Below are 13,781 nucleotides of genomic sequence, written 5' to 3'. Positions count from 1 at the left end.
ATAGACCAAAGATAGTCCCATTATGTTTCAAATATGCCTGTGAAAAGAACATGAAATTTGCCTTTATTCCTTCATAGTCACATCCAAAAGATTAGATTTCGTACCTTTAAATTGCATTCACACAGTTATTTTTTAAAAAAAATTTGGATATCACAGCTTTGAAAGCTGTATTTTGAACTCCTAGCTCTACTTCATTATATTGTTTTATTTTAAAATAAATTCATAAACAAATAGAGTATTTGAGAAGTTGGTCAGCTTGACAAAGGGATTTGATATTCCAAAGAAAACATAGGAACTCCAAGAGAGAAATTCATATGTCATAAGCAGGGCAGATCTAGATTTTATAGGGAGTGAAGCTTATACAAATTTGAGGTCCTCATTAAGCCAAAGAATACAAAATTAATAGAATAAAGTGTTTATAACCCCTCTGACATCATCCAACAGGATCATGCCTATGGCCATTCCAGTATCACCAAGAGGGGCAGGCAATCTGATGGAAGGGATGTTAGAGTGGGAAAAGAGTGGTATTAACCAATTGTGAATTTGTGTGATGTGAATTTTACCAAAAAAAAGAAAAGAAACTTCATGGTGAATCTTCCTCTGATCATAAGTAAATATTTTAGCTCCATAGACATTTCAGTAGTTTGTGTATGGGGAAATATACATCTTACTACCGAATATTCAGAATAGCTTAACAAAATCGGGTGGTATCATTCTTTTTTTTTTTTTGGCGGTAAGAAAATGGCGGGCCTTTTTAAAGAAAATGGCGGGCCTCTCACTGCTGTGGCCTCTCCTGCTGCAGAGCACAGGCTCCGGATGCGCAGGCTCAGCGGCCATGGCTCACGGGCTCAGCCACTCCGTGGCTTGTGGCATCCTCCCGGACCGGGACACGAACCCACGTCCCCTGCATCGGCAGGCGGACTCTCAACCACTGCGCCACCAGGGAAGTCTCGATGATATCATTCTTAAGAATGAAAAGCCTTACGGTCTTATTTGTTGGATCATGTTTCTATAGTAGAACTCCTCTGATAAAATATCTTAACTTTTAGTAGATATTTGGGGAAAATTTGGAATAATGAGTGGGTTTAATATTTTAGGTGGATGCCAGTATAAAATGCCAGATCAAAACACCTGAGAATATCTTGCCTTCAGAACAGATGGGATTCCTTATTTCAGAAATGGGGCCTGCTAGCAAGCCTAATAAAGACACAGGTTTATCCACTCCAGCCAGATACAGAGAGCGAGGAAGCAACTCACAGCAAGGAACGTCCCCTGGTAAGGATGACTGTGCTCTAGAATGCTAGCAGTAGAATCATAGTGTAGAATTAATATATGAGTGATAGTTTTCCTGGTCTTCATTTATTATTCATAATTGTAATATACTAATCACATTGCTGTTTCATACAACTGCAATTTTAACTCTTTATTTTTTTCTTAATCATCCTTTTAAAGTATGTAAAAGTTATATTCCAGTATTGCATGTAAGAATATGAGCTTTTGAAAAGAGAACATGGTAAGTAAAAGCAAAGGAATTTGGATTATTTAACTTGGAGAATGCAAGGATGAAGGGTGATTCAGTAACTGCTTCAGATGCCAAAGACTTTGTAATTACGGAAGTACTTCTCTTATTAGCGGAGTATATAGTACAAGAGGGAATGTGCTTAAACTGTGGCAGGAGAAAATTAGATGGACATTAAAGACATTATCCTGAGCATATTATAAAGATACTCTAAAGTATGACTCTGTATCAATGGGATTTTTCTTGTGGTTTGTAGGAGCCCGAGTGATTGTTTTAGTATAGTTGCTGCTACTCTTTCTAGGGAAATTGGAAAGAATCATTTTTTTAAGAAAATGGTGACATCCAATAAAACATGTTTCTTGTATGATCCAAAACCAGGTCGTCAAAGTCTTCAGTGGACAACTTGAATATTCTCAAATTATATGCATGTCAGAGGCATGCAATTCAGTGAATTAATGAATCAGGTTAAGCAATCATTTTAACCTATAAAAAGTGGAAAAATCTTGGGAACTTCTGTGAGAATTTCTCCAAAGAGTAAACTAATAGTAATATGATCGAGATGTTGTTTAGACTCATTGGGTTCTTTCTGCAAAATGCCTTTTAGACTAAAAGCTATCTTGATCACTCATTTTATTTGTTAAACTTAGCCTGCACAGTTGCTTTTAGTTGAGTATATGATCCAATCTACGATCAAAGATTAAGATTTCTTACCACTGAAGATGTTCAAAGCAATGGCATAGACTTTGGAGGCAATTTAGAAAAGGACAGTACGAATATTTACTACACACTCACTTTTATGACGTACAGCAAACTTGATGAAACTGGTATTATCGTCTTAAAGATCGGGAAACTTAATCTTGGAGAGGATAAGTAACTTGTTCAAGATCACATTAATTTAGCTAATATTCTACTCACAGTCCTTCTGTTGACTGTGTCCTTTGATGCACAAAAGTTTTAAGTTTTAGGTAGTCCCATTTGTCTACTTTTCCTTTTGTTGCCTGTGCTTTTGGTGCTGTATCCAAGAAAGCATTGCCAAGTCCAGTGTCATGAAGTTTTTCCACTATGTTTTCTTCCAGGAGTTTTATAGTTTTAGGTCTTATATTTAGGTCTTTAGTCCATTTTGAGTTAATATTTGTAGACAGTGTAAGATAAGGGTCCAACTTTATTCTTTTGCATGTGGACATCCAGTTTTCCTAGCACCATTTGTTGAAGAGACCTTTCCCCGTTGAGTGGCCTTGGCATCCTTGTTGAAAGTCATCTGACCATATATGTGAGGGTTTATTTCTGGTTTCTTTATTCCAGTCCACTGGTCTATTTTTCTGTCGTTATGCCAGTACCATATAATCTCTGTTTAACCAATCAATTCTGCCATTGTAGCACAAAAGCAGTCATAGATAATACATAAATGAATGTTTGTGGCTATGCTTCAGTAAAACTATTTACAAAAACAGTTGCTGGGCCCAATTTGACCCAAAGGTCATAATTTACCAACCCCTGAGTTAGACTAACAGTTTATTTCTGAAAAGCAACAGTGGAAGCCGGAAAGGAGTAGAATCATATTTTTAATATATTAAAAGAAATCTGCAGTCCTGGAAATCTCTACCCAGCCAAAAGATCCTTCAATAATGATGGCAAAAATGAAGACATTTTCAGATAAACAAAATAGAGAGCATGTGCCACAGCAGAAAAACAGTAAAGGAAATTCTACAGGGTGGTCTTCAGGCAGCAGGAAACAAGGAGACATACTGTAGCTTCTAGGGTAATCACCAAAATTAGTATAGAAATAATCCAAAAAAAGGCAGGAAAGGAGGAAGCAAGGAATTAAAAATAAGGAAGACAGAGAAAACAAATAATAAAATGGTTGACCCAAATTTAGCCAATACAACTATTGTATGTAAATGGTCTTAAAATCTCAAAGACAGAGATTGCTAGAGTAGATAAAAGGGCAAACTCCTACTATAGGCTGGCTACAGGAGACATGTAGGTTGAAAGTAAGTGGATAGAAAAAGATACAACATGCAAACAGGAAGAATGAGAAGGCTGGTATGGTTATTTTTAAATATCAGAAAAAATAGACTTTACGACTAAGAGTGTTATAAAGAGGGCCACTTCATAATGATGAACAATTCATCAGGGAGGTGTAGCAACTGTAAATGTGATTTTTGTAGTAATAGAGCTTCAAAATACATGAAGCAAAAACTGACAAAAATTAAAGGGGGAAACACAATTCCTCAATGTACTAGGATATTTTAATACTTCTGTCTAAGCAATTGATAGAATAACTAGACAAAATATCAGTAAAGACATAGAAGATCTGAACAACATAAACACCTTGATCTAATTGGCATTTATAGTACACTGAGCATCCAGCAACTGCAGAATATACATTGTTCTCAAGTGCATATAGTACATTTACCAGGATAGGTCATTCATTGGGCCATAAAACAAGTCTCAATACATTTAAAAGAACTGAAGTCATACAAAGTGTACTCTCTGAATATAACAGGATTAAATTAGAAATCAGTAACAGAGTAATTAGGAGAACCTCAAATATCTGGAAATAAGGTGACATACTTCTAAATAATTTGTGAATCAAAGACAAAAATCACAAGGAAAATTAGAAAATATTTTGACAATGAAAATACAACATCACAGTTTGCGGGATGCAGCTAAAGCAGTGTTAGAATGAAATGTGTAGCTTTAAATGCTAATATTAGAAAAGAAGTAAAAGACACGCTAGAAATAGTTTATAATCAAAAGATGGAAAAATCTCAGTCTTTAATATGAGAAATGGTCCTTACCCTATACCATGAAATTCTAAAGCACAGCCCTAGAGTCACATTTGGCTAATAGACATATGTTGGTTAGTCTACCCAGTGTTTGTTTTTTAAAAATTGAATGGTTTACCTATATGTACAGACTGGGGAGTTCATATAAAAATCTAGGTTTCTGGCTTTCATGAAAAATGGGACGATCCAGTCATACTGGGAGCTTTGCTACTTGGCAACAACTGGCTGGAGTAGAGAGGCAGCCACTCCCTTTAGACAGTCTACACTCTGTTTCCCACAGTCTTTAAGCCAGCTACTAACTATTCACCTTAGCTGCCCACCCCTGTAGTCACCTGAGTTTTCAACACCTGTTCTAAAAAAAAAAGAAAAGAAGTAAGCTCTAAAATCAATGACCTGAGGTTTTACCATACGAAACTAGAAAAAGAAGGGGAAGGTAAACCCAAAGTAAATAATAAAAATAAAAATAGAAATCAATGATATAGAAAACAGACAATTGAGAAGACTAACAAATATAAAACTGGCTTTTTGAAAAGATCAACAAAATTGACAAACTCCTAGCTACACTGATCAGGAAAAAGAGAACACAAATCATAACTACCAAGAATGAAAAGAGATTAACACCTCAGCATCTGTGAATAGTAAAAGGATAGTCTTTTGTTAGTGAACACAACCACATAAATGGAATAGCCACAGTTCTTAAAAACTACACCTTGTCAAAATTCACACAAGAAGAACCAATGAATAGCCGTATATAGATTAAAGAAGTTGGTTACCAAACATTTTCCTCAAAAGAAGAAAGAAAACTACAGACTAATAATCCTCATGAATGTAGATGCAAAAATAATTAACAAAATATAAGTAAATTGAATGCAACAGTATGTAAAAAGGCTGATAGACGAAGTGGAGTTTGTCTCAAGAATGCAAGGCTCGATTGAATTTCAAATGCTAATATTATTCACCATGTTAACAGAGTAAAGGAGAAAAAACTCTATGATGATTTCAATAGATTCAAGGAGAGTACTTGACAGACTTCAGCACTCATTTGTAATAAAAACTCTCAGCAAAGTAGGAATAGTAGAACATTTTTCAAACTGATAAAGAGTACCTATAAAATATGTATAGTGAGGATCATGATTAATAGTGAAAGACTAAACTGTTTACTCCAGAGATTGGGAACAAGGCAAGGATGCCCACTTTACCACTTGTATTCAGTATTGTACTGGTGGACCTAGCCATTGCAATAGGCAAGAAAAAGAAGTAAAAGACGTAAAGATTGGAAAGCACACAACTGGAAAATGAAATTTTAGAAAAATCAAACATTTATGGTAGGCCCAAAATCATAAGATACCTAGGAATAAGTTGAACAAAAGATGTCTAAGGCCTCTACGCTGAAAACTACAAATTTTGCTGAAAGAAATTAAAGAAGACAAATAAATGGAAAGATGTGCCACGTTCATGGATAAGAATACCCAATATTGTTAAAGTGACAGTTCTCCCCAAGTTGATCTATAAATTCAGTGCAATCCTAATCAAAATTCTAGTAGACTTTTTCTTCTTTAATGACAAGCTGATTCTAAAATTTAAAAGAAAATGCAAAGGACAGAGATTAACCAAAGCAGTTTTTTTTTTTTTAACATCTTTATTGGGGTATAATTGCTTTACAATGGTGTGTTAGTTTCTGCTTTATAACAGAGTGAATCAGTTATACATATACATATGTTCCCATATCTCTTCCCTCTTTGTCTCCCTCCCTCCCACCCTCCCTATCCCACCCCTCCAGGCAGCCACAAAGCACCGAGCCGGTATCCCTGTGCCATGCGGCTGCTTCCCACTGGCTATCTACCTTATGTTTGTTGGTATATATATGTCCATGTCTCTCTCTCGCCCTATCACAGCTCACCCTTCCCCCTCCCCATATCCTCAAGTCCGTTCTCCAGTAGGTCTGTGTCTTTATTCCTGTTTTACCCCTAGGTTCTTCATGACATTTTTTTTTTTCTTAAATTCCATATATATGTGTTAGCATACGGTATTTGTCCTTCTCTTTCTGACTTACTTCACTCTGTATGACAGACTCTAGGTCTATCCACCTCATTACAAATAGCTCAGTTTCGTTTCTTTTTATGGCTGAGTAATATTCCATTGTATATATGCGCCACATCTTCTTTATCCATTCATCCGACGATAGGCACTTAGGTTGTTTCCATCTCCGGGCTATTGTAAATAGAGCTGCAATGAACATTTTGGTACATGACTCTTTTTGAATTTTTAACCAAAGCAATTTTTAAAAATAAAAAATTGGTGGAGACTTTACCAGATTTCAAGACTTACCATAAAGCTAAAATAATCAAAATCGTTTGGTATTGGTGAAAAGAGGGACCTATAGATGAATGAAACAAAATAGAGAGTCCAGAAATAAATCCGCACATATGTGGGCAATTGATTTTCTACAAAGGTGCTAAGGCAGTGCAATGGAGAAAGGAAAGTGTTTTCAACAAAAATTAACATTGACCCATACCTCAGCCCGAAGGAGCAAGATGGTGGAGTAGAAGGACGTGTGCTCACTCCTTCTTGCAAGAGCAGCGGAATCACAACTAACTGCTGAACAGTCATCGACAAGAAGACGTTGGAACTCACCAAAAAAGATACTCCACATCCAAAGACAAAGGAGAAGCCACAGTGAGACGGTAGGAGGGGTGCAATCACAATAAAATCAAATCCCATAACTGCTGGGTGGGTGACTCACAGACTGGAGAACACTTATACCACGGAAGTCCACCCACTGGAGTGAAGGTTCTGAGCCCCATGTCAGGCTTCCCAACCTGGGGGTCTGGCAATGGGAGGAGGAATTCCTAGAGAATCAGACTTTGAAGGCTGGCGGGATTTGATTGCAGGACTTTGACAGGACTGGGGGAAACAGAGACTCCATTCTTGGAGGGCACCCACAAAGTAGTATGTGCATCAGGACCCAGGGGAAGGAGCAGTGACCCCCATAGGAGACTGAACCAGACCTACTTGCTAGTGTTGGAGGGTCTCCTGCAGAGGCGGGGGGTGGCTGTGGCTCAATGTGAGGACAAGGACACTGACAGCAGAAGTTCTGGGAAGTACTCCTTGGCATGAGCCCTACCAGAGTCTGCCATTAGCCCCACCAAAGAGCCAGGTAGACTCCAGTGTTGGGTCACCTCAGGCCAAACAACCAACAGGGAGGGAACCCAGCCCCACCCATCAGCAGACAGGCAGATTAAAGTTTTACTGAGCTCTGCCCCCCACCAGTCCCTCCCATCAGGAAACTTGCACAAGCCTCTTAGATAGCCTTATCCACCAGAGGGCAGAGAGCAGAAGCAAGAAGAACTACAATCCTGCAGCCTGTGGAACAAAAACCACATTCACAGAAAGATAGACAAGATGAAAAGACAGAGGGCTATGTGCCAGATGAAGGAACAAGATAAAACCCCAGAAAAACAACTAAATGAAGTGGAGATAGGTAACCTTCCAGAAAAAGAATTCAGAATAATGAGAGTGAAGATGATCCAGGACCTCGGAAGAATGGAGGCAAAGATCGAGAAGATGCAAGAAATGTTTAACAAAGACCTAGAAGAATTAAAGAACAAACAAACGGAGATGAACAGTACAATAACTGAAATGAAAAATACAATAGAAGGAATCAATAGCAGAATAACTGAGGCAGAAGAACAGATAAGTGACCTGGGAGACACAATGTTGGAATTCACTGCCACGGAACAGAATAAAGAAAAAAAATGAATGAAAAGAAATGATGATCTTTTGACAAAATTCAACACCCATTTATGATAACAACTCTCTAAAAAGTGGGCACAGAGGGAACCTACCTCAACATAATAAAGGCCATATATGACAAACCCACAGCAAACATCATTCTCAGTGGTGAAAATCTGAAAGCATTTCCTCTAAGATCAGGAAGAAGACGAGGATGTCCACTCTTGCCCCTATTATTCAACATAGTTTTGGAAGTCCTAGCGACGGCAATCAGAAGAAAAAAATAAAAGGAATACAAATTGGAAAAGAGGAAGTAAAACTGTCAGTGTTTGCAGATGACATGATACTATACATAGAGAATCCTAACGATGCCACCAGAAAACTACTAGAGCTAATCAATGAATTTGGTAAAGTTGCAGGATACAAAATTAATGCACAGAAATCTCTTGCATTCCTATACACTAATGATGAAAAATCTGAAAGAGAAATTAAGGAAACACTCCCATTTACCACTGCAACAAAATGAATAAAGTACCTAGGAGTAAACCTACCTAGGGAGATAAAAGACCTGTATGCAGAAAACTGTAAGACACTGATGAAATTAAAGATGATACAAACAGATGGAGAGATATACCATGTTCTTGGATTGGAAGAATCAATATTGTGAAAATGACTATATCACCCAAAGCAATCTACAGATTCAGTGCAATCCCTATCAAACTACCAATGGCATTTTTCACAGAACTAGAACAAAAAAATTTCACAATTTCTATGGAGACACAAAAGACCCCAAATAGCCAAAGCAACTTTGAGGGAAAAACACGGAGCTGGAGGAATCAGACTCCCTGACTTCAGACTATACTACAGAGCTACAGTAATCAAGACAATATGGTACTGGCACAAAAACAAAAATACAGATCAATGGACCAGGATAGAAAGCCCAAAGATAAACCCACGCATCTATGGTCAACTAATCTATGACAAAGGAGTCAAGGATATACAATGGAGAAAAGACAGTCTCTTCAATAACTGGTGCTGGGAAAACTGGATGGCTACTGTAAAAGAATGAAATTAGAACATTCCCTAACACCATACACAAAAATAAACTCAAAATGGGTTAGAGACCTAAAAGTAAGACCGGACACTATAAAACTGTTAGAGGAAAACGTAGGAAGAACACTCTCTGACATAAATCACAGCAAGATCCTTTTTTGACCCACCTCCTAGAGTAATGGAAATAAAAACAAAAATAAACAAATGGGACCTAATGAAACTTAAAATCTTTTGCAAAACAAAGGAAACTACAAACAAGACAAAAAGACAGCCCTCAGAATGGGAGAAAATATTTACAAACGAATCAGCGGACAAAGGATTAATCTCCAGAATATATAAACAGCTCATGCAGCTTGATATTAAAAAAACAAACAACCCAATCAGAAAATGGGCAGAAGACCTAAATAGACATTTCTCCAAAGAAGACATACAGATGGCCAAGAAGCACATGAAAAGCTGCTCAACATCACTAATTATTAAAGAAATGCAAATCAAAACTACAGTGAGGTATCACCTCACACCAGTTAGAATGGGCATCATCAGAAAATCTACAAACAAATGCTGGCGAGGGTGTGAAGAAAAGGGAACCCTCTTGCACTGTTGATGGGAATGTAAATTGATACAGCCACTATGGAGAACTGTATGGAGGTTCCTTAAAAAACTAAACATAGAATTACCACATGACCCACCAATCCCACTACTGGGCATATACCCAGAGAAAACCATAATTCAAAAAAACACACATGCACCCCAGTGTTCATTGCAGCACTATTTACAATAGCCAGGTCATGGAAGCAACCTAAATGCCCATCGACAGACGAATGGATAAAGAAGATGTGGTACATATATACAATGGAATATCACTCAGCCATGAAAAGGAACGAAACTGGGTCATTTGCAGAGACGTGGATGGATCTAGAGACTGTCATACAGTGTGAAGTAAGTCAGAAAGAGAAAAACAAATACCGTATATTAACGCGTATATATGGAACCTAGAAAAATGGTACACATGAACCGGTTTGCAGGGCAGAAATAGAGACACAGAGACACAGATGTAGAGAACAAACGTATGGACCCCTAGGGGGGGCAGTGGGGTGGGGGATGAACTGGGCGATTGGGATTGACATGTATACACTGATATGTATAAAATGGATAACTAATAAGAACCTGCTGTATAAAAAAATAAATGAAATTCTAAAATTAAAAAAAAAATTGACCCATACCTTGTACCATACATAAAAATTAAGTAAAGAAGGGATAAAAAAGGAAAAAAATTAACTGAAAATGAATCACAGACCTAAATATAAAACCTAAAACTATAAAACTTTTTGAAAAAAAATAAGAGACAAACTTTGCTACTTCAGGCAAAGATTTCTTAGAACACAAAAAGTATGATCAATAAAGAAAAAAACGATAAATTGGATTTCATCAAAATTTAAAACTTCTGCTCTTTGATAGATATCATTCAGAAAATGAAAAGGCAAGCCAAAGCCTAGGAGAAAATATTGACAGCACATATATCAAAACAAAGACTTATCTAGAATATAAAAACTCTTACAGTGCAGTTCAAAACTGGGGTACAATATGAACAGACATTTCACAAAAGATACACAAATGGCCCGTAAGCACATGAATAGATGTTTAATTATCAGAGAAGTCAGGTTAAAACTGCAATGAGATATCACTACACACCAATTAAAATGGCTAAAATTTTTAAAAAAGGAAAAAAAAATGACCATACCAGGTGTTGATAGGGCACAGGAACTCTCATACACTGCTAGTGGGAATTTAAAATAGTATGACCACTTTTGGAAACAGTTTGGCAGTTTCTTAAAAATTAAGTTAAATATATAAAATCAAGTTAAGCTTTGTCCATCCTCTTCTCTCAACCTAATGGCACCTGTATTGAGATCATCTGAAAAAGAGGGTTTGATTGGGAAGATAACACCCTTAATCTCACCTTTGCCATAGTCTATCAGAGATACTTGAGAAAAGCTTGAGGCCCTCATTAGAGGTACCTCTTACTGCTGTTTCAAGTTGGGATAGTAAAGTATTTCGATGCACACCCCAAATTACTGAACGCTAGTCAGTTGGTTTTCAACCACAGACAGAGGAATATTCCCTTCCGTCTCTGCTTGCACACTGGCTACCTCTAGCCTGAGTTCATCTCTCACTTTAGGGCTTTGCTGAATTGTCAAGAGAACAGCCAACACATTGTGAATTTTGTCAGCCTTTCCCCGTATGGTTACATGCTCGCTTGGCATGTGGTCTGCTTTCCAGGGTATCACAGGCAATGATTTTACCAAATGTTTTGAAACAGATTTCAAAGATCACCAACGTTCTAGCCTGATGTGTCTTAACCACCTGCTGTCTGACTGCTAAGCCAGTACCACATATTTTAATTTGAATTGCAGCAGCACCTCACTTATAGATTCCAAATTCCATATTAGTCCACATATAAGTTAGGCTACTGTGAAAAACAAAACATAAAAACCAGTGTCTTAAACAATTTAGAAGTTTATTTTTTCCTCATGATAACAGTCCAGAGCTGATGTGGCAGCTTCGCTTTTCTCTGCTAGCCCTCAGGTGTTAACGTGGTGAAAGATGGCCCACTACTCTATCCTCATGTCAGCCAGCAGGGTGCTATAAATATCCCTTCCTTTTATGAGCATAATCACTGCTTATGCTCACATCAGTTTGACTAGAACTTAGTCACACGAACAGGCTGCAGGGGAGCTTGGAAATGTGGTCTGTAGCTGTGTCCATTTGCCTGTGTAAACAATACCATGATTTAAAAGAAGAAGAAATATTAGGAGACAACTAGCAGTCTCTGTTACATGGACTAAGAGAAAATATTTACAACACAGAATATAAAGCATTGTATTCCTAGTACATAAAAGCTTCTACAAATCATTAAGAAATAAAGCAATCCAATAAAAAGAAATAAAATCATATTAATGTGTAGTTCAATTGAAGAAAAACACATGACCAATAAGTGTATAGAAAGATGTTGAACCCCTCAGATAAATCAGTAATCAGAGAAATGCAAGTTATAAATCGACCCAAAAAATTTTTTTTTTGCCAATCTGACAAAACTTAAATTATTGATAATATCCAGGTTGATAAAGGCATAGGGAAAAAGGAACCTCCTATACATTGTAATTGGAATGTAAATTTGTAGAGCCAATTGGAGGGCAATTTGGCATGATCTGTAAATAACTAAAATGCTTATATGCTCTGACTCAGGAATCCCATTCCCAGGAATCTCTCCTACAGAGTTCAGTGTAGTGTGTTATTTATAATAGCAAACACTTGGAAAAAAAGCATAAATGCCTGACAGTGGAGTATTAGACAAACTATGATAAATTCATGTAATGAAACACTGTGCAACCATTTAACAAAATAAAGTAGCCTGATATGTGTGTGTTAGAAAGATAGAAAGTGTTCGTAATATGTTAAGTGAATGAAGCAAGTTGCAGCATACTGTGTCTAGTACAGCCGCCTTTCTAGAACAAAAAATATATGTATACTGTAAAATTATAGAAAAAAGTCTGGAAGTAAATAAAACTGATACATATAACAGTGGTCACCTCTGGGCAAGTAGAATTGGAGGTGTAGAGAGGTATTTTTTTTACTTCTTAATTTGTGCTTGAGCGTACACAATGGTGGGATTATGGGGAAATCTCCCTTTTTGTATTTGTCTAGATTTTTAAAATTGAAAAAAAAATTTAAATAGTTTAAATACTGTAAAGAGTTTCTATAGTATGAATATAAAAGCCTCAAAATAATAGGAATGAGCAATTTAACGTTTTGAAAAAAAATTTATATCCCAGATATTAACCTGACTTTTGAGATTTAGATATGATCGACTCAAGCTAACCTTATCCCACACCAAAAATGCTTTTCTAAGATTTCTAAGAATTTCTAGGGCTTACAGTGGCTATTATTTTTGAGTTTCTGCTTTTGCTTAATTCTAGATTCATCCGTTTCTCACCTCCTGTAGGTGTTCTGTCTGCTCCTTGCCAGACCAGATGCAGAGCTCAGCCCTCTTACTTTGATTTCTCCCCTCCCCTGAGCATTTACATTAGGTATTTGTATGTGTAGCACACTTTTCTGAGGATTTGGTGAGGTAGAAAGTGTTTGCATTTAAAATATTGCAAATAATTAAAAATGGAATGTTAGCCATTGTTCTTTTTAAAGGGCCTTCAGTCAGTTTACCGCTTTCTCACCTTTCCTTGTCAGTAGTCAATGTAGCCTCCTGTCATGTTGTCCTCTTTCCTTGTACTAGCACCATACCTTCTCTTCTCTGATATCTTTTTTTTTTTTTTATGTTCTTTAATCAGGCCCTGAATTTTGTGTCTTAGGCAGAGAAGGTTAGGAATCTTCTGTTTCCTAATGAGGCCTTGAGCCCTTATCTTGCCCAACCAAAACAACCTGTCAAGATATATTCCTTAACAGACAGTTACGTCCCCAAGAGGAACTCTGGTGCCTGCTGTTAAAATAATTTCCTCTTTTGGGCTTCCCTGGTGGCGCAGTGGATGAGAGTCCGCCTGCCGATGGAGTTGACACGGGTTCGTGCCCCGGTCCGGGAGGATCCCACATGACGCGGAGCTGCTGGGCCCGCGAGCCATGGCCTCTGAGCCTGCGCGTCCGTAGCCTGTGCTCCGCAACGGGAGAGGCCACAACAG

General features: G+C 37.4%; 1 protein-coding gene across 1 annotated transcript in view; it reads left to right on the top strand.

Annotated features, from left to right (window-relative positions):
• HSF5 (heat shock transcription factor 5) overlaps positions 1-13,781 on the top strand; it is a 50,097-nt gene that overhangs the window by 20,642 nt on the left and 15,674 nt on the right. The window contains 1 exon segment of the mRNA XM_007472257.1: positions 1,098-1,275. Within this exon segment, the coding sequence (XP_007472319.1) occupies positions 1,098-1,275 (178 nt within the window).

Source organism: Lipotes vexillifer, unplaced genomic scaffold (assembly GCF_000442215.2).
Source record: "Lipotes vexillifer unplaced genomic scaffold, Lipotes_vexillifer_v1.1 scaffold433, whole genome shotgun sequence".
In the NCBI taxonomy this organism is placed as follows: Eukaryota; Metazoa; Chordata; class Mammalia; order Artiodactyla; family Lipotidae; genus Lipotes; species Lipotes vexillifer.
This window is presented reverse-complemented; position numbering and strand designations above follow the sequence as displayed.